This window comes from Orcinus orca, chromosome 11, assembly GCF_937001465.1.
Source record: "Orcinus orca chromosome 11, mOrcOrc1.1, whole genome shotgun sequence".
Lineage (NCBI taxonomy): Eukaryota > Metazoa > Chordata > Mammalia > Artiodactyla > Delphinidae > Orcinus > Orcinus orca.
Window position 1 is genome coordinate 1,071,589 of NC_064569.1, and position 21,185 is coordinate 1,092,773.

The 21,185-nt window shown below is 47.9% G+C and overlaps 1 protein-coding gene across 3 annotated transcripts; it reads left to right on the forward strand.

Moving 5' to 3' along the window:
- The first annotated feature begins 482 nt into the window (after positions 1-482).
- On the forward strand, positions 483-20,214 carry ATP6V1E1 (ATPase H+ transporting V1 subunit E1). Of its 3 annotated transcripts, XR_004480228.2 has the most exons (10): positions 484-642; positions 6,150-6,215; positions 7,941-8,050; positions 8,453-8,519; positions 14,460-14,549; positions 15,117-15,185; positions 16,326-16,420; positions 18,400-18,487; positions 18,970-19,176; positions 19,652-20,214. XR_004480228.2 is itself a non-coding variant. In XM_004286257.4 (9 exons), exons 1-9 carry the CDS (start codon positions 610-612, stop codon positions 19,712-19,714), a joined length of 681 nt encoding a protein of 226 aa, XP_004286305.1. In that variant the 5' UTR covers positions 484-609; the 3' UTR covers positions 19,715-20,214. The 3 variants fall into 3 exon arrangements, 1 of the variants encoding a protein (XP_004286305.1); XR_004480230.2 differs by lacking the exon at positions 15,117-15,185 and having other exon boundaries at positions 483-642; XM_004286257.4 differs by lacking the exon at positions 18,970-19,176.
- The last annotated feature ends 971 nt before the right edge of the window (positions 20,215-21,185 follow it).

Here is a 21,185-nt window from a genome sequence, read left to right on the forward strand (position 1 = left end):
CGTACAGAGGCCGAATTTCCGCAACAGAGGGAAACTAAGGAAATTGGTTAAACTGTGGGCTTTTGTCAACACATTAGCCTCGGTTAATGAAATATAACAAATGTAACCCCAGAAAGGGAGGAGGCTAACAATATGGGAACCTGAGCTCAATTCCCCGTAAATGTAAAGCTGCTCTAAAAATAAAACCTGTTAATAAGTAAAATATTGACGCATTTGCTTCCATTAGGGCCAGGAAAGTAAAACAAATTCTGGTTGGCAGAAGTAAACTTTTTTAAAAAACGCAAGGGCTACAAGTCTCAGTTAAAGTCAGGGGCACGACAACAGACCTTCCCTCGCGCCTCGGAGCGGGCTGCTGGGGAAAAGACCGGGAGAGGTCACGAGACGTCACGAGTGAGCGACAGGAGGCGAGGCGGGGCGTGGAGGGGCGTGACTTCCGGGCCGCTCTCTCCCCACTGGCTGGGCTGCCCGGCGACCTGCGCAGGAACCGGAAGCTGCGCTCACAAAACAGAAGAGGTCGGAAGCGCGTCTGGCTTTCGTCTCCCGTTCGCCCGCTGCCCGCGTCGGTTCTGAGCTTCGGCCGGTCACCCGCTGCCTCCCGTCGCTTGCACCATGGCCCTCAGCGATGCCGACGTGCAAAAGCAGGTGAGCGCCGGCCTGGACCCCGAGAGGTGGGCGGATGCCGCCCCGGGCCTGGGGGAGCTCTGCGGCGGCCTCGTTGGCCAGATCTCCCCGTCCCCGGGACCCCGCCTCGGGGCTGTGCGGGTCGGGGCCGCGTCGGGCTTGGCGGGCGAGCGGCCGGCCTGGGGTCGCGGCGTTGCTCGGCGCTTTGGAGTTCGCGGGCGGCGGGCGTTGACCGCCCAGGCCCGGACTTCGGGGAAGGGCACTCAGGCCGCAGTTTAGAGAACTCGTCTCTTTCTGGCAGAAGTTCTCGGAAAACCCTGACTAACGCTCACTCAGTGCCTTGTGAGTCTTCTTAGATGAGCAGTACGGTGTTTTTTCCTTAGATGTTTCCAGTTCCTTTAAAACGATTCTGCACTTTATTCGTCAGGTGATATGCTCTCGGAAGCGTGGTGGTTCTTCCGTTTAGGGGATCTTAGGCTGATCACGGAGGGTAACAAAAATAGCGTCTGTGCGGCACTGTAGGAAATCTTACCGCATGCTTACAGAACAGCGCGGGTTTTGAACATTAATCAGCGCTGCGTCTGAGTTTTACTGTAGGAAAAAGGACGCAGTGCGCTCCACGTAGTCCAGCGGTCACACCCCTAGTACCAGCTCTCGTCCTCCTCTTCTCCTTCGTTTTCCGCCTTGTGATGTATTGAAAACTAGGGCTTCCCCAGTTAGAATACACGGCAAAGGTAAAGCAGTGAAACTAGGCCAGAACCACGTTTTCTTTCTGTAAAATAGTAAGAACGAGGAAATGTATCGTCTGTACTCCTCCACGCTACACGCGGTCCCCATCAGGGCGGTGCCTGTTTTCCCCGTATTCCCGGCAGTGACCAGGCCTGAGTATCGAGCACCGAGTAGACGTCTAGAAATCTGGGTTTCCTTCAACTTCCTGCTCTTTAGGAGTTAGTAAAATCTTAATATAGTTACTTCCTGCTTTTCATCACAGTTGATTTCTGGAAACTACATTGCAAAGCCGAATGGTGAAACTGTCTTTAGTCCTCATGCACTTTGGGTCAAGTCAAATCTTGTTACTCTCTTTGCTGTCAGATGTCTGCTTCAGTAAAGCAAAGTGCTGATTTCTGTAAACATCACTGCTTTTAGAGCTGGGAGAATCTGCAGACTTCCATGGATCCTGAGACAAGGGGGAAACATAGATGTTTTTCAGGCACCATTAGGTGTGGGTCAGTGAAACCCTAGGACGCTCTGTGAGATCGCACTGGAGCTGCCAAGAGTGCTAAACCAAACAGTCTCCTATAGGAGATATATTGTGTACATACATCAGAAATGGAGTGCTCGTTCTTGTTGGTTCTTCCATCACAAGTAGGTAATGTATTTAAAAAGAGCCCCCTAGAATCTACTAAATCTTCTTAAGGATGAACTTGAGTGCTGGAAATAAAACACTAATACTTAAATGTAAAAAGAAAAAGAAATCCTGGGTTTCCTGATTTCTTCCCCCCTGTATTAAAGTATTTGTGTATGTTGCTTTTTTTGTCTGAGGAGTATGGTTATTTATTTCATCAAACTTTCAAAAGAATCTTGACTCCAGAAGTGTAGAACCCAGTAGCTTTAGCAGGAAGAAGAAAAGTATATTTTAAGGGCAGATTTTTCTGCCTTAAGGGTGGAGTTAAATGTCCTGAAGGGGTTGACTTTTCTCCTGTTGGAACTCCTAAAGGCAGAATGTGTTCTTGTTGACTGTAAACGGGTTTCTGTGACCTGGGCTACAATGAGCGTGTTTTGCTCTAGGCTGTGCTGATCTCGTCAGATCTGGTAGCAGAGGGTCCGGCCTGAGAGATAGAGGCAGGTAATGCAGGTTTGAATGAGGGCTCCCCTCTAGAGGCCAGTGTCTTGTAGCATTTGTAAGCACCTGAGTTGATTACTGTCTTTAAACTACTTTTAAAGTTCCAGACAGTGCAGTGTGAGTTTGATCTGAGCTTGTGACGATTCCATTCCACAGCACAAACAGAAACACACACACAGGCACAGATGTGTGGAGGTTGATCCATTTAGCAAGTTCACTGTGGTTTTTCTTAACAGTGTAGATTTGGGTTAGGCACCCCAATTTTTCAAGGCTTGAGATTTTATAAGTATTGTATGACCTATAAAACGGGCTCTGATTGTCGTCATTATTTTGGCTCCTCACTGGTAGGGAGCTCCTAAGAATTTTGACAAAAAATAAGTCTTCCCTTCTAAAACCGTGCTGTGTGTTTTCCTCAAGACTTTGATGCCATGAGGTTGTATTCTTTTTTTTTTCTTTTAAAGCACCTGCTCTTTATTTTCCCTTTTTTTTTTTTTAATATATTTATGTTTTGGCTGCGTTGGGTCTTCATTGCTGCACGCGGGCTTTTTTCTAGTTGCGGCGAGCGGAGGCTACTCTTCGTTGCAGTGAGTGGGCTTCTCATTGCAGCGGCTTCTCTTGTTGCAGAGCACGGGCTCTAGGCACACAGGCTTCAGTGGTTGTGGCTCGCGGGCTCTAGAGCGCAGGCTCAGTAGTTGTGGTGCACAGGCTTAGTTGCTCCGCGGCACGTGGGATCATGGGCTCGAAGCCGTGTCCCCTGCATCGGCAGGCAAGCAGATTCTTAACCACTGCGCCACCAGGGAAGTCCCTAGGTTGTATTCTTAACTCACTTTTTTTAATTGTGTAAAACACATTACGTGAAGTTTACCTTTTTAACCATTTTTTGGAGTATAGTTGCCTTACAACGTTGTGTTAGTTTCTGCTGCACAACGAAGTGAATCAGCTATACGTATGCCCATATCCCCTCCCTCTTGGACCTCCCTCCCACCCACCCCCATCTAGGTCACCACGGAGCACCAAGCTGAGCTCCCTGCGCTATACAGCAGGTCCCCACTAGCTATGTCTTACACGTGGTGGTGTATGTATGTCAAACCTAATCTCCCAATTCATCCCACCCCCCCTTCCCTCGCTGTGTTCACATGTCCATTCTCTACATCTCCGTTTCTATTCCTGCCCTGCAAATGGGTTCATCTGTACTGTCTTTCTAGATTCCACACATACGCGTTAACATGCGATATTTGTTTTTCTCTTTCTGACTTACTTCACTCTGTATGACAGACTCTAGGTCCATCCATGTCTCTACAGATGACCCAATCTTGTTCCTTTTTATTCCATTGTATATATGTACCACATCTTCTTTATCCATTCATCTGTCGATGGACATTTAGGTTTTTTCCATATCCTGGCTATTGTAAACAGTGCTGCAATGAACATTGGGGTACATGTGTCTTTTTGAATTATGGTTTTCTCAGGGCCTTTTTAACCATTTTTAAGTGAATGATTTAGTAGTGTTAAGTATATTCACATTCTTGTGAAACAAATCTTAACTCACTTTTGTACAGACTCTAAAAAGTAGTTGGGGTACCTCAGAAGGCTTGAAACTCCCAACAGATTCTCACTCATTCACAAATGTTTACTGAGCACCTACTGTGGGGGAAGTAAACCCTTAACCCCGTGTCCTGGGTTTACAGTGGTGTTTACCTTTATGCGGGACAATTAATGTGAAATGAGTTAATAACCTAGAGGCTCTACATTAAATTTTTTTAAGCTGCTTTTTTTCCTTTTTAATTCACTATTCCTTCCAGGTAGAGCCCCTATGAAATGAAACTACCAGTGAGTTTGATTAGCTCTGTTGCTTGTATATTCATTTGGGTATATTTTACATCTGCCATTAGAGACAGTACTCTGTTTATGAATATAAATTAGATCAGTCACCCCAAGCCCCATTCAGAAGACTTTGGGGACTTCATTCTCCAATTGTAGCCAGAGATCTAAAACCCTTTAGCCTTATAGTTTAGTTGAGGAGAGGCACAGGCAAGCAGGCAATTAGGACTGTGTGTTTAGGCGGAGAAGTGCAGTGTCCTGGGTGCAGATAAGTGAGAGGTTCAGGAGATTTTCCAAAGGAGGTGACAGTTAAGCGGGCTGAGGCTCGAGAAGATAGCTGAGCTGGGGGTGGGGGAGTGTTCCAAGTGGAAGGAACAGCATGTTTGAAATCTCCAAAGTGGAAAGAATGGCGAGCTCAAGGAACTGAAAACCTGAAATGAGAGTAGCATGGGGACCTCCTTGGTGGCACAATGGTTAAGAATCCGCCTGCCAGCGCAGGGGACATGGGTTTGAGCCCTGGTCCGGGAAGATCCCACATGCCGCAGAGCAACTAAGCCCGTGCGCCACAACTACTGAGCCTGCGCTCTAGAGCCTGTGAGCCACAACTACTGAGCCCGCGTGCCACAACTACTGAAGCCCGCACGCCTAGAGCCCGTGCTCCGCAGCAAGAGGAGCCACTGCAATGAGAAGCCCGTGCACCGCAACGAAGAGTAGCCCCCGCTCGCCACAACTAGAGAAAGCCCGCGCGCAGCAACGAAGACCCAACACAGCCAAAAATAAAATTAATTAATTAACTTTTAAAAATGTAGGATGACAGGAACTAGGAGTCTGAGGAGTGGCCAGTGGTGGAGGTTACATTTCATGTGATGCTGGAGAGATGAGCAGTGACCACATGGCAGACCTTCTAAAATCTCTGCACTTTATCCTAAGGGGGGGTGTGGTACATGATGAGAGGGACATTTGTAAAGGATCTTCCTGGTTGCCAGGTAGAGCTGGTTAGCAAGGGAACAAGACTGAGGGCCTGGAGAAGATATGGACGCTGTTGCAGTAATTCCGCCAGGAGATGATGATAGCAAAGATGAGATTGTGGCTGTGAAGGTGGAGAGAGATGGACAGATTAAAGAGGTGTTAGAAGAGAGAGCTCGTAGGACATGGTGGTTGGACCTGGGGCCTGAGATACGGGAGGGGACTACTTGTTGTTGGTGCTGGTCATCAAGGCAGAGGTCAAGGGGGACATGGGAGCAGAGCCATCAGTGTTCCTTACGGAGCGTGTGGGATTTCAGTTGAGCGTGTGGGATTTCAGTTGCCGTGGGTAGGGTCTCCTGAAGGAGCTGTCTGGGAGGCGGAGGAAGAAGCATATGGCCTCAGAGGAGGCTAAGGAGGAGAGCAAGGAAGTGGCGGGAGCAAAGGGAAGCACGTGCTCAAGAAGGGTGGTGGTCAGTGTACCAGGAGACGCTGCAGATGCAGTAAGATAAGGGCGAGATGGCCGTCATCTTACAAGTGATTTCACTGGGTTAGGGGGAGGGGAGTCAGGCTGGAGTGCCTTGAGAGTAAGAGGCTGTCTGGTACACTCCAGTAGAAATGGAGAAGGGGGAAGGACGGTCTGGCTGAAGGAGGCCGGAAGTAGAGGAGGACGTGTATTCAGTCCTTCCTCCCCATAGACTCCAAGTTCCTTGAGAGTAGGATAATGGCCTATTTACCTGTGTTGTTGAATATTGCATCTGGTCCATTTGCTGGAGTAAATTCCAGATTGTAAGTTACCTGAGAACAGAAAGGCGTTCCATAAATGATTGTTGGAAGAATCAGAAAACATAGATATTTTTTCTTGTCATATTCAAAAGTAACCTTTTCCTTCTCCTTCTAGATTAAGCACATGATGGCTTTTATTGAACAAGAAGCCAATGAGAAAGCAGAAGAAATAGATGCAAAGGTGAGATTCCACTTGCTAGGTTTAAGAAGTTATCAAAGTTTCGTACTGTCTTGCTTTGCTAATTAGTACTTAGTAAAATTGTTTAACAGAGCATTCATTGCATAGGACCAGTAAGAATTTCTTTAATGTTAAAAGTAAATTTTCCTTTCTAAACATTCTTTAATTTTTTTGCCTGTGCCACGTGGCACGCGGGATCTTAGTTCCCCAGCCAGGGATCGAGCCTGTCCCCCTGCAGTGGAAGCATGGAGTCCTAACCACTGCACCGCCAGTGAAGTCCCAAAATTCTGATTGTCAATAAGTGTCCTGAAATTTTATGGTAGGGAGTAGAAAAGTAAGGGATGGATTAATTTTCTCATGGAATCCAAACTCAGACATTGAGCAACCGCAGCTAATTGATAGCCGGTCAGGGGAGGATGTAGTATTTTTTCATTGTTATGTTGCTTTTTTATTTGTGCTTGCTGCCAAAAAGGTAAATACACAGTTTGGTGTATGTAAGGCATAAAATGAAGGCCCCTGTCCATCACGAAGGCGGCAGTCAGCATCTAGAAATTTTACAGATATTTCGAGTTGCACAGTGTTTCTGTACAGTATATAAAATTGTTCTTTTTTCTAGGTATAATCATGGTAGGTCAGAATATATCACCTAATACTTTATTTTCACTGTCCTTTTACTTTATTCTACAGTGGTTACATTTGTTACTTAACGGTAAAGCCTTAAAATTGTGTGTGCCTGGTATCCTAGGGCCAAAACTAAACCTTTGAACTGTTTGAGTAATTTATCATCTAAGAAAGAAAAGACTTATTTTGCCTGTCACTGAAGTAAAACAGTTGAGAGAGTATTGTTTTATATATTTATTGAAGTATAGTTGGTTAACAATATTATATTAATTTCAGGTGTACGGCATAGTGAGTCAATATTTTTATAGATTATACTCCATTTAAAGTTATTACAAAATAATGGCTGTATTTCTCTGTGCTGTACAGTATGTCCTTGTTGCTTGTTTAATATTGTTTTGATGGCCTTAGGAGCACTGCAGTTTCTCGTATGACTAGTTTCCTTATTTCTCTCTGGGACAAATACAGAACTTCTATTTCAGTTGGTAAATGCATTTCTATTTAAAGTAGTCTTATCTCATGTGATAGGTATAGAAACAAGCTGTTAGGCATTTATTTTAGAATTTGAAAGTTCCAGTGTCTGTGCCAAGCATTAAACATCTGAATCAGTCACTTTAGCTAGCTTCCAAAGTCATAATTTCTTACTGCCTGAAAATCACAGATGGCTGATACACTAAGATACCCTTTGTAAAAAGTGACTGCTCAATAATTAACACTAATAAAACTAATAACTCAAATTTATGTAGTTTATAATTTAAAAGGACTGTTAGATTTTGACCTACAAAGGAAAGAATACTATTTTTATTTTCTTATTTTATAAGGGAGGACACTTAGACAGATTACTTGACCAAATTTTTTAGACAGTAACTCATATCTTCTGACTCCAAATTCTGTGTCCTTTTCATTAGCCCTCTATTAAACAGATGGATCAAATTTAAAATACATAATTTTTTTCATACACAGAATCTTCTGATTCTGTTCATTGAAACTTTGTTAGTGGATACTAGACATAGAATAAGGTGAATATAAGCAACTACCCTGGTCATCAGCTGCTTAAAATAAAACTGTCAAAATCTGTATAATGAAGTAATAATAATAAATTCCTTTTAGGCAGAAGAAGAGTTCAACATTGAGAAAGGTCGTCTTGTGCAGACCCAAAGACTGAAGATTATGGAATACTACGAGAAGAAAGAAAAGCAGATTGAGCAGCAGAAGAAAATGTGAGCTTTGAAAATCACTGGGACGAGAGGGTAAAGCAGGTGCTTTGGAGCCCAGGCAGTTACGGGTTCCGGTCTGAAATGGACCATTCACTGATTAACTAACCTTGGTCAAGTTACTTAACTTCTCTTTCCTCATTTGGGAAAACAGAAGGCTCACAGGATTATTGAAAGATATAGTTGAAATAACTGATAAGAAAGTCTTGCCACTTCATAAGCATTCAATAAATATTTCCTTATCTTTGAAAATAAGTGGATAAAAACCGCTACATGTATTTCAGGGAGTTCTCTTTGGGATCTGTACAAAGAGAAGTGTTTGCACATATGTAGGAGGTTGTACCTTTCTTTCTCTACGTTGGTTGTTTTTTATGCTGTAATGATACTACTTTTCTGTGCCTTTTGCAGTCAGATGTCTAATTTGATGAATCAAGCGAGGCTCAAAGTCCTCAGAGCGAGAGATGACCTTATCACAGTGAGTAATTAGCCCCTTTAGTTATAGAATTATAAAATGTTTATTCATTTGTCTGTTATAGAGAATTCACTAGTTAATGTTAGATTAAGGAGCTGATGAATGATTTTTAGAGAGAAAACATTTGGTCAGCAAATCATTACACTAGGTATTGTAATAAATACAGAAATGAATAAGATGTGTGTCCAGTCTTCAAGGACCTGCTGCTCTAACAGAGCATGTAGCTCCTGGGTATATAGCACGTGATGGGGGGACCATACAGTATCTGAGGGCGATGGGGACTAATAAGGCTAGAAAGGTAGGATGGAGTTACTGTGGGGCCATGAGTGCAAGTGAAGAGCTTTGCTTGCTTTCAGTAGAAAGCTGTTGAAGGTTTCATTTTATTTTATGAGGCATATCATAAATAGGGTTCATGATATGAGTACGTAGACTAAATTTAACAGAGAAGAGGTTAGACAGAAAACCATCTGGGGAGTATTGTCACCCAAAGGAGAGGGCAGAAACATACGTTCAGTCCCTGGTCGGGGAACTGAGATCCTACAAGCTGTGTGGTTCAGCCAAAAGAAAAAATTTAGAAACCAAGCGGAGGCCTCTGTTTCCACTATTACTCATTGTTATTGTGGAGGCCCTAGATTTCTTACAAAATGGAGAGACAAGTTATATAAATATTGGGAAGGAAAAAACAGTTATTTTTTTGAAGATACGACTGTATATTAAAAAAAATACAACATCTCAAAAGAACTAAGAACTAGTAATTAGTTCAAAAAGGTGACTGGCTACAAAGAGAATATACAGAAATTGATAGTTTTACTACATGCCAACAGTAAGCAATTAGGAGTAAATGTTGGTGAATAGGAACTTTATGGAAAAGCTATAAAACTGAAAATATAATACTTGACTAAGCAGAAGACATACCATCTTCTTAGATGACTAGAGAAACAAACTAATATTGTAAGATATTGGTTCTTGTCAGGTGAGCCTGGCATGGTGACAGCAAGGACTGAGTTGGGTGTCAGTGGTGACATGTTTTATAGGAGGAAGCCCCGGACGTTGGCTACTGACTCCTCCACCTCCTCTTCTTTTTTTAAAAAAAATTAATTTATTTTTGGCTGTGTTGGGACTTCGTTGCTGCGCGTGGGCTTTCTCTAGTTGCAGCGAGCAGGGGCTTCTCTTGTTGTGGACTGGCTCTAGGCGCGTGGGCTTCAGCAGTTGTGGCGTGCGGGCTCAGTAGTTGTGGCTCATGGGCTCTAGAGCACAGGCTCAGCGGCCATGGCTCACGGGCCCAGCCACTCCACGGCATGTGGGATCTTCCTGGACCAGGGCTCGAACCCGTGTCCCCTGCATCAACAGGTGGATTCTCAAGCACTGCGCCACCAGGGAGGCCCCTCACCTCCTCTTCTAAGGCTGACGCCAAACCCCCTAGGAGGGTGGTGGCTCTATTAGCATGATAGGAGGTCAGGAGGGCAGGGGCTCTTTTAAGAAGAACCACCAGATCACGTTGGACATTCTTTGAGGGGCCAGGAAGCCTTCAGATGGAAGTGTCTGCCAGGAGGTCGAGTGTGAGGACACACAGAGGTGACTCACTAACATAACTCCCATAACACTTAATAGACCCCAGAGTAGCCAGAGTTGATCTGCTTCTAAAATTGTCACAACTAAATGTCTCTCTGCTTTCGATACTAACTTGATCTTTTAGTTTTCACTCTTCTATTTTCATTTCATAATTAGCTGGGTTCCTTTGGCAGTCAGCTGTTTGGACTGCAGGGTTTGCCTGTATTGGTCCTGCATTGGTGCTCAGTGCTGTAGGAGTCTGCTGTCTAACTGGGTCTAGACCAGAGACTGTATCTATACGGCAGCCTTTTGAGTGTGACTGTAAAGAATGTCATTACCTTGGAGACGGAATGGAAAGAGCAGCCTGAAACAAAAACAGAGGCCTGGAATTGACAACACGGGCAGGAAATGGAATTGTCCAGGAGAGCGGGGAGTGTAGGAACTGAGGCTGGAGAGAGACACTAGGGTTCAGTTGGAAGAGCCTTGAATGCCTGCTGAAGAGTGTGGGACAAATCCTTTGACCAACTCTCTTAACTCTAATAGGCATAGAGATGACCTGGAGGGCCTTGTTAAAATTCAGACTCCCGGCCCCATTTCCAGAGATTTTCTGTATTCTCATCAGGAATAAACAGCCCAGAGTAATCTTGTTGCAGAAGGTCTGAGAACCACACTGAGAAATACTGCTTTAGCCTTAGATTTGTTCTGGAGAAAGAGAACTGGTGACTTGGGGAGAGGAAATGAGGTTATGGCTTAACTTTGACTTGAAGGTCAAGACCACATGGCAGCAGAGGACATGAAGAGACGGCATCCACAGATGCTGAAAGGTGTGGTCTGTAGGACTTGGTGACTGCAGGTTGTGAGGCGTCAAGAAAGACCTAAGCTTTCTCACCAGGTCGCTAGGCACTTGGATAGGTGATGAGGGTTAGAAATACAGGGGGAGGAGCCGGTGGGGAATGGTGATGAATCTTGGCATTTGAATCGCCTTCGGAGTCCAGGCGAACTTAGGAGAGGCTGGGGCTTCCACTCAGACAGCACACAGGTCCCACGTGGAGCTGCGTGGCATGGGTGAGATCGCAAGCTTGTGGATGTAGAACTACAGGGCCAGGGGAGCAAACCGAGCAGCCTTCAGCTTACGGCAGGAAAATTAGAGACTGCTAAGGAACATGGGGGGAAGCAGTCGTGTTGGAGGAGAAGTCGTGAAGGAGAAGCCAAGGGGACAGAAAAGTTGAAGAACAAAATGGTAATCGAATACAGTGTCTCATGCTTCGGCGAGTCCAAGGGGGAAGAGCGCAGTGGTCTTTGGAGTTGGGGATCGAGGTTTCACTTCTGACTCGTACTAGAGCAGCATCGTTGGGCTGGTAGAGACAAAGCCTGGTGGTGAAAGCTGGACAGGCGAGCATGCGGTGAGGGGCTGAAGGCAGCGGGCGTGTGAACTGTCGGGGTTTCTTGTTTTTCTTTTATTTTTTCTCATTTTGTTGAACTGTCCGTGTTTTGGTAGACGGCAAAGCCAGTTATTCTGTAGCGTGCAACTCGGTTTCAGAGCACAGTCTGAGCTTTTGTTTTGCTAATGTATAATGAGAATTTTGTTAAAATAAACATTTCTATAATTTCAGTTGTTCTAAAGCGCTTCTTTCCTTAGTCCTTTGCAGCCTAACATCTTGCCGTCAGGTGATTTGCGGTTTAGTGAACCCCAGTAATGAAGCGGCACGGAGGGTGAGGAAACCGGCTGTGAGATGATGGGGGACAGGGCTACATGTGCATGTTTCTGTGGATTTGGCTCTTTTAAAACGTTTATTTCTCCAGCTTTATCCGTAGAATAAGAAACTATGAAAGGAAGGGGATTTGTCAAGCAGTTGGCTAGAAAAGGATGTTGACAAAAGATAGAAGGAAGGAGGAAATACAGAACCAGGATGAAAATGAAAAGCAAACAGGCAAGCTATTCTGCTTCCAGAAGTGCACGGTTGCCTATAGTCCTTTAGTTACTTTTCTCTGCTGTCTACCCTTTTCCCCTGCCTGCCCTGAGGCTCTCCAGGTGTAAGAGCCCATGCTTTGGAATCCCTGTGAGGTGTGTTTCTATTTCACCACAATCTGCTGTTTGGTGGGCGAATTTTTTTTTTCCTAGTATTTCTTCATTTATTTATTTGGCTGCATCGGATCTTTTTTTTTTTTTTTTTGCGGTATGCTGGTCTCTCACTGCTGTGGCCTCTCCCACTGCGGAGCACAGGCTCCGGACACGCAGGCTCAGCGGCCATGGCTCACAGGCCCAGCCGCTCCGCGGCATGTGGGATCCTCCCGGACCGGGGAGCACATGGGTTCTCTAGTTGCAGCGTGTGGGCGCTCCAGTTGTGGTGCATGGGCTCTAGAGAGCGTGGGCTTAGTTGCCCTGCGGCATGTGGGATCTCAGTTCCCAGACCAGGGATCGAACCCGTGTCCCCTGCATTGGAAGGCTGATTCTTTATCACTGGACCACCAGGGAAGTTCCGGTGGGTGAATTTTTTAACCCTTTGGAACCTTCCTTTTATAAAATGGGGAAAGCATATACGTGAAGCTTCTTTAGAATTAAGTTGGTCCACATAGGAAAAGTGACCGTGCAGTGCCTCACACAGGACAGGCCTGGGGTAAGTAACAGCTCTTTACCGTCACTTCCTAAACCTCACACTGTGTAAGGTGTTGTTGTTGTCATTTAAGGGAGATAAAGAACAGACCGACCTTTAGAAATTCTGATTTGCTGGTCCTGAAGTAGAGATTTCTGGTGCTGCGGTTAAAGAGACGAAACAGAAATGTCTCTGCGGGAGGCCCCCTGACTCTACACCGGGCACGAGCAAGGAGACGTGATTTTGATGTTGTCGTCATAATCGGGTTTTAGTTTCTTGCTTTCCAGGAGCAGAATCTAATATTTTCAGGATCCTAGAGGCAGTTAGGTTCAGGTGGACAGATAACGAAATGCCCTTCCAAACTCTCAAAATACTGATCTGTAGGCTAACACGTGAGCGGCAGTAACCTACACCCCTCCCCACGGGGAGTCAGACTACAGCCAGAAAGCTGAGTTTAGAATCAAAGAGTGTCACTGGGGTATTACTTAAGTGACCTTCCTGACCTGTGGGGCATGTCTCTTAAGTGGACAGGAATGGTTTAGACAAGGGACAGTGCAGTTTATGTCGATTCGGTTCCAGCTTCCTTGGCTGGAGTTCAGTTTATTCCAAGTTCCTACTCCCTTGATTGGAGTTCTGGGTGGTGGTAAGAGTCCTCATTTGTCCATTTCCAGACTTCTCGTGGGTTATTTTTACCAGTGGCTGGCATCACTCGTTACAGCTCCACTTGATGCTCACTCTTGTAGAGTAAACCTGTCTCCGTACTGTTCGTGTCCACCCCTACCGGCATGACCAGTGTGGACAGTCAGTTCCAGCACAAAGAGAACTGTGCTTGAGGGGTCTCTTGGTGAGGAGGGGCTGAGGTTTCTTTCAGCCAGATATCTTATATCATAAATGCTTCAAATCTTTGTGCCGTAGCGTCCTAGATTCTAAAGGCTTCAACTGCTCGGGAGTCGTTCCGGGCTGGGTGCGGGTCCAAGGGAGACTCAGAACCAAATACAGGACCACTTCCTTCTCTCCACCCTCACTCCTCAAATTCTGATTGGTTTCTGAGCGAGCATGTATGTTCTCCCTCTTTAAATCCCCCAAATCATTCCAGAGATCATATTCAATAAGGGAGACACGTATGTGGAAGATTTACTAGGACGAACTGTTCTCAGCGGTGTTGGGTGGCCAGCAGTGGGATTGAGAGGCGCTCTCTCTGCCATTTAAAGGACCTCGGTCCTCTTTTACCAGTAAGCCTGTACGTGCATACCACTTACGAGTAGATGCCAGCGTGCCCTTCTCAACCATGTGAGATTTGTCTCCGGAGTCCCTTTCAATGTCTGCTTTAGTTATAGAAGCCAGCATTTATTATAGACCATTGGAAAATACAAACTAACATAAAGAAAATTGAAATCATTGATAGTCCAGCCTCCCGCAGGTAAACATTGATGACACTTTGTTCTCTGTGCAGAGGCTGCTTTTTCTAATAAAAAATGGAAGCATCTTGCCCAGCTGCCTCAGTAGCTTGCTTTCCACGGCCGTGTCACGTGGCTCTTTCTGTGTTGGTCACTCATGATCGGTAACCTGGGCGCTTCTGCCTGAGCGCGAGTCCCCTGGGAGCCGCGGTAGCGCTCTCGCTCGCATCTGTGTCCTTCGGGCAGCATCTGCTTTATCGTACCCCTCAGAGAGCGCGTGTGGAGAGAAAACACGGCCGTAAAGTGAGAAGTGATTGGACACGGGCTGGGCCAGCCCCACGTGGGTTCCAAGCTGACTACCCAGGTGTGTAGATAACTTTTTCTTTTTCCACTCTTTGTAGGACCTACTAAATGAAGCCAAACAGAGGCTCAGCAAAGTGGTAAAAGATACGACCAGGTACCAGGTGCTGCTGGATGGACTGGTCCTCCAGGTAAGTTTGTAGGTCGGATGCACCACTGAGAGCCACGTCCCTGCAGAGTCGACAAGATGGGATAGAAGCCGGCTGTTTCCCCTGTGTTCTCATTTTAGCCCTTTTCCTCGTCTGGCCGGGAGATGTGTGGGAGGACGGTGCTGTCTGGCTGGCGGATGAGGCTGCTGTTGTCTCACTTGTCCTCTGTAACCTCCAGCTGTAAACTCTCCTGATTAAATTTTACCACTAAGTGCTTGCTTTAGATGCTGGGGTTCGGATCCCAGGCTGCGCACATTTGAACTGTTCGCTGTCCGGCTGTTAAGTACAATACTTGTCCTCAACCTAGTTGATGTAAGACTCCGTATGAATTTCATTCCATCACCAGAGCATTGGGTATATTTATCTGGTTTGTGATATGAAGATCTTGCCATGTTCTCATACTATGTAGGCCATCTTTGGGGGAACTTAATTAAACAAGAGGACTGCTTTCCCAAACTAGATGAAAGAGTTATGAAGACATTTTATTTACTGTTGTTTTATTTTATAGTTTGCAGTTTTTACTAATGGTATCTGATTGTGCGTTAATAGGGTTTGTACCAGTTGTTGGAGCCCCGAATGATCATTCGTTGCAGGAAACAGGATTTCCCTCTGGTGAAGGTAGAGCTTGAAGAAATCCTTTTTCTTTTTAAAGATCAAAATGTTAGGGATGAAATGCATGCTGTAATAAATGACAGCTCAACTATGGGGACTAGAAGAGTCTTAACATGTTATAGATACTAACTTAAGTGTACCTGAGCCTCTTATTTATTTTCTTAAACAAATCAAGTTGCCATCTGAGTTAGTACCCTCCTCCCTTTCTGGAGAAAACAGTACCTACTGGATTGGAGCAGAGGATAGGCAATACCATCTAAATAAGAGACAGAGGCGGGGGGAGGGGCAGGTGGAGACCATGTTTAATGGAGACAGAGTTTCAGCTTGAGAAGGTGGAACGTTCTGGAGAGGGATGGTGGGAACAGTTGCACAACAATGAACGTACTTAAAGCCACAGAACTGTACACTTAAAGCTGATCACGATGGTAAATTTCATGTGCATTTTACCGCAGTTTTAAAAAGCAGTGAGCTGGGGGAAGTGGAGGTGTAGGACAGATGGAAGGGGGTTTCTCACGCTGCACTGCACTGTGTGTGGCGTGGAAGTCCCATCTTCGGACAGCACTGTAGGCTTCAGGAGACACGTGAGAATGTTTTCTTGAAGGAACTTTAGTCTTTTTCTGACACGATTACTAGTTGAACAGATTGACACATACATTGGGGCTCAGACAGTATCCGTGCTTTTGTGACGGGCTTATTTCACTTGGCAGTAATGTCTTCAGGGTTCATTCACCTTGTAGCGTGTGTCAGGATTTCTTTCTTTAAGGCTGAATTATATCTATAGACCACATTTTATTGATTCACTTATGTGTTAATAAACACCTGGGTCGTCTCTACCTTTTGAGTATTGTGAGCAGTGCTGCTGTGAACACGGGTGTACAAATATCTGTTGGGTCTGTGCTTGTACTTCACTTGGATAAGTATCCAGAGGTAGACTTGCTGGATCCTGAGGTGATTCTGTGTTTGATTTTCGAGGGACTACGATACCATCTGCCACAGCGGCTGTACCGTTTTACATTCCCACCAGCAACACGTCTGTTCTTTTACTTGAAAAATGCGTAGGAATATCTTTGTTTGTACAGACTGTTGGTTTTCTGGATACCTGCTCCATAGTTTCTGATAAAACCTCTGTGTTTTGTGTTTTTCCAGGCTGCGGTGCAGAAAGCAATCCCCGTGTACAAAATCGCCACCAAAAGAGACGCTGATGTCCACATTGACCAGGAGGCCTGCCTGCCTGAGGAAGTGTAAGGGGCGCCTCTGCTTTTAGCCCCTGGGCTGCTCTGGCCGCGCGAACGGCCGTCCGCCCGGCCTTGCGCATGTCCTCTGGGCGCCCCGGGCAGGATGGCGGTGTGGCCACCCAACGCGTGCCTCGTGCTGCCTCATGCTGGCGCCTGTCGGTCTCCCCCTTGTTAACCAGCTTCTTGTGGCTCAGCTTGCCTAGCAGCAGCATGGATTCTGTACCCAGAACTTGAACGTGGGTCCACGTGTGTCCTAGGTACTGAGAAAGGTGATCACTCCCTCTGACAAGGAAGTAGCCATGTCTGGCTGGCAGATCCCTTGGTGTGGAACGCCAGCACCCGTGGTGCTTCTGCTGAGTGCGGGGAGACTCGGCGTGGTTGGGAGGGGCGGTAGGAGCTCCTGGCCGGGGAGAGCCCGGGGCATGTTCCCTGTGCGCCTGCCCACTGGTCCACCCCACGGGCCAGCATTGCGGAGGCCTTGGGACACATGAATTTAGGATTGCAAGGCCTAGTTCTGAGTCCCGATTGGCCTGTTGCTCGCTGCAGGACCTCAAGCCCAAATCCCATCATCTGTAAGAGGGATCAATCTTGCTTGCTTCATAAACTGAGGATCAGAGATAGGGTGTGTGTGTGACGGTGCTTTCAAGCTGAGGGCCTGTGGGAGCCTAAGCATTATTGAGCATTACTGTCAGATCGAGGTCTGCTTCTCCACTCTGCCAGGTGTTGGCCAGGTAGGGTTGGACTAGTTACTTAGTCTTCCTCATCTCTGACCTGGGATAACAGCACCCGCCTCACTGAGCTCTTGGAAGCTGAAGTGGGGTCGTGTCTGTGCAGCACTGACAGCAGGGCTCAGGATCCACAGTGACTCTGCTGGTGGGTAGTCGGCGTGTGGAGACCATGCGGGACTCGGCAGCTCCAGTCGGGACCACCGTGCCGGGTGCTTAGAGCAGCAGTCCCGTGCGTGCCCTACGTGTTTGAACGGAAGCAGGAGCGCTCGCACCCGAGGGGTACTTACGCAGGGACACCAGCCGTTTGCTGACAGGTCACTGGAGCCCGGTTCAGGCTCTGGGGCCACTTGAATTAGATGGTTCTGTTTTCAGAGCCTTTGAGATTCAGAATTGCAGGTGAAGGACTCTGCAGATTTAAACTGGAGTTTTATTCAGTAAATTGGTCCTTTTATCCACTCTTAAGCCTGTTTCCTGGTTTATAGGTCCCTGGGGAATAGGAGACACGGAAGGGCCTGGACTTGGCGTTCAGGAGTGCCTGGTGCACAGCAGACACCCCCCTTCCCCTGCTGCCCGCGTGGGGACAGGGGCTGTTCAGAGAAACAAAGAGGAAATGGGGGAGGAGGATGGAGTAAGAAAATAATATTCACGTCAGAGCCCTTTGAAATTTTCTAGAGAAAATTTGCAAAATTTTTCCCAGCCTTTGCCTCAGAGCCTGCTTATTTCAAGAAATATTTTGTAAAAAGTAGAATTGTAATGTAGCAAAATAATTTCATACCTGAGGCTCCTTGTAGTAGGATGTGACCTATCGGCCTTGCACCACTGAGGACTGGGTTTGGCACCTGCTGGGATGGAGCCTTTTATCTGAGACACAGGCACTGAGGAGGACTGCCTGTCAGCACCCCTGGTCCCTGCAGCACTGGCCTTTAAGAAGCATTCAGATGAGGACTGTATGTATTGATCTGCAAACTGGGACGCAGTCTTCCCCCTTTTCGTCCAGTTGGGGAGGGCTGGCTGTTAGAGTAAGGTGAAAGCAGATTGGCGCATAGTCGCTTGGTAACGAGTTGTGATCGGCCTCCTCACCTTGAAGCTTCAGAAGCCTCTGAATCAGTGTCAGACTTGTTGCGCGTGTTTACTGCCCCAAGAGTGCTGAGGCCATCCACACGCCAAGACAGCTGCTCTCCAAGGGGGGAAGGTAATTGCACCACGTGGGTCTGTTTCCCTCAAATCTATGAACGTTGTTTCCGGTGTTCTTTGTAGAGCTGGCGGGGTAGAGATCTACAACGGGGATCGCAAAATCAAGGTCTCCAATACCCTCGAAAGCCGGCTGGACCTCATAGCCCAGCAGGTGAGTGTGGGGACACGTCTCATCAGTTAGTTGGCCTGTGGTTACCTTGAGGAGGTGCTGCGGAGAACATGTCAATTGGCCGTATTTGGACTTCATTGATTCTTTCTACGTTTTTTGACATTTTCTTAAAAGGAGCAGGGATTCAGGCATTTAGTGCCATTTGCTGGGAGGATATGTTTACATGAGGGTGGCCTTGGGGTCAGAACGAGGGCTTTGTGTGTCTGGTTTTTTTTTTTGTTTTTTTTTTTGCGGTACGCGGGCCTCTCACTGTTGTGGCCTCTCCCGTTGCGGAGCACAGGCTCCGGACGCGCAGGCTCAGCGGCCGTGGCTCACGGGCCCAGCCGCTCCGCGGCATGTGGGATCTTCCCGGACCAGGGCACGAACCCGTGTCCCCTGCATCGGCAGGCGGACTCTCAACCACTGCGCCACCAGGGAAGCCCTGTGTCTAGGATTTTAATGTATCTATTTTACTGCATGTGGAGATGCTGACCCAAAGCCCCAGAACCCCAAGCCGCAGCAGGAATGATGGAAAGTCAAGCAACTGCTCTTAAAGGAATTGCCACAGGGCGCCAGGCTCTTCAGGTGTTTCCGGGTTTGCAGGAAACCAGCCAGAAAACTTGAGTTGTCCCGAGTGCGGGGCCTCTTCCAGGGGTGTGGTCTGCTGCCCCGACCTTGACCGGCGTCTTCTGGTAACTTACACCTCAGAGCCATGCTACCCACCAGCCACACGTGGCTAATTAACTAAAGCTAGGTAAGGTGCGCAGTTTGCCGCCTCAGTTGCACTGGCCGCACGTGGCTGGTGGCTGCGTCCCGAGGTTGAGTGCTTGGGCTTTTCCAGTTGCTGCGGCGCGCCTCAGCACAGACCTGTGCTGTCAGCTTTCCACCCGGCGTGCGCTCAGCACCCGTTGAAAGAACGAGTGTAGGTGCTCCAGAACGTCGCCTCTTCTCCCCATATCGGAGTGGGACGGAAGCTTGAGACGGCCATGGCGCCCGTCATTGGTTCTCTTTCCCCCTAAGCAGTGGCCTTAAGCCCACGTTTGCGATCGCCGAGTCTCTTGGTCGGACTCGGGCGGTGCTTGGCCAACTACTGGGCTTCGTGACTTCGGGGCGGGGTTGAGGCGCGGGGGACGGCGCCGCCTCACGCGGGAGCTTCTTTCTTCACAGATGATGCCCGAAGTGCGGGGAGCCTTGTTTGGGGCAAATGCCAACAGGAAGTTTTTGGACTAAGCCTGAGGGAGGTGGCGTCCACCCACTGCGTGATGTGGACGTTTCTGACAGTTGAAGAGACAAGATGGCCTGCGTAGCTTCCTCTTTGCTGTCCTCCTGTCCTGTCCTGCATCTATCGGTGGAAGCCCTGCTGTAGCTAACACCCCGGCTGGTGGGGACCAACGGGCGAGAGTCTCACTTAGTACGATCAGGAAACCTTCCTCTAGCTTGTCTCAAAGTAACACAACTTCCCGCTGTTCTGCAGCACAGAGGCGAGGGGTCAGGTGGTGGGTGCATGAGTGTCCCCAGGCCTCCTGCTCTCCTGGGGTCCAGCCTCGGGGGGGCAGAGTGGTGGGCTCTGGGGTCAGGTCTCCACTCTTTGGGCTTCAAGTGCATGTGGGGCCTCATTTCTTCCAGCAGCAGCAGCTTCACTGTTAACCTGTTTGGGCCTAGAAATGTCTATAAATGTGATTTAAGATCTAAGCCGTGAATATGCTTTATTTATTAAAATGTAACACGTACGTGGATGTCACTGATTTATTACACAAGGTGCTCGCTGCAGGTTGTGGTTTGAGAGGGTGAAGTTCTCGGGAATCTGGAAAGAGGAAGCATTTTCCAAACCCCTGGAGCATTTGCGGGTTGACAGCCATCAGCAGTTGAAACCACGAACCCTCTCTGTGTCCCTCAGGCGCATCTGCCACTTTCTACCAAAGCCTCACCTAGAGGCGCCCTCCCAGCCCCTTAAGACTGTCCGCACACAGGTGTTCCCTTCCTTCCCGGGCCCCAGAGCACCTGACAGTCATGTGGGCCCGGTCCCCGCAGAAGGGCCTGGACTACTCTCCCAGGCCCGACCCTGCAGCCCTGCCCGGTTCTGCCATCCTGAGTTTGAACATCCTAGAAGAGCACAGAGGCCCCTTGGGGAGCCGTCCCTCTGGCCTTGGGTTCCTCTCCCTGTTCCCTGGGGCCCTTCTGTGTCCAGCTTGGGGAGAGGCCTCACCTGAGGAGGGCGGCTCTCAGCCCCCAGTAGAGCCCCACCAGGCCCTGGGTGCGGAGCAGCTCGCTGGCGATGAGGGCCGCGGCCGGGCGCCTGCCGGGGGAAAGGGGGCCCCGCGGGGCAGGGCTGGCAGCGGAACCCTGGCCGCGGGCTGCGGGGAGGGAAGGCAGCCCCTCGGGCCCCGCCCTTCCTAGAGCTGAGGGTTGTCCTAAGGTGAGGACATCAGTTCTTGGCTCCAGGGAGCTCTCTCTCGGGTCTATATTATCTAATTAATAGGATGTCCCTGCTGCTTAGGCTGCTTCCCAAGGGCACGGCCACTGCCTGCCCGGCTTTCTTTATAGGAAACTGGTAGGACCCCCTCCGCCAATTCCTTATCCTCCTGTTAAAACTGTGTTTTTGATCCTCCTTCCATTCCTCAACCATCTCTAAACTTATCTGCATAGTTTCACGGGACTTGTACTTTGGGACGCAGGAATCGCCGTATATCTTCTGCGTAAT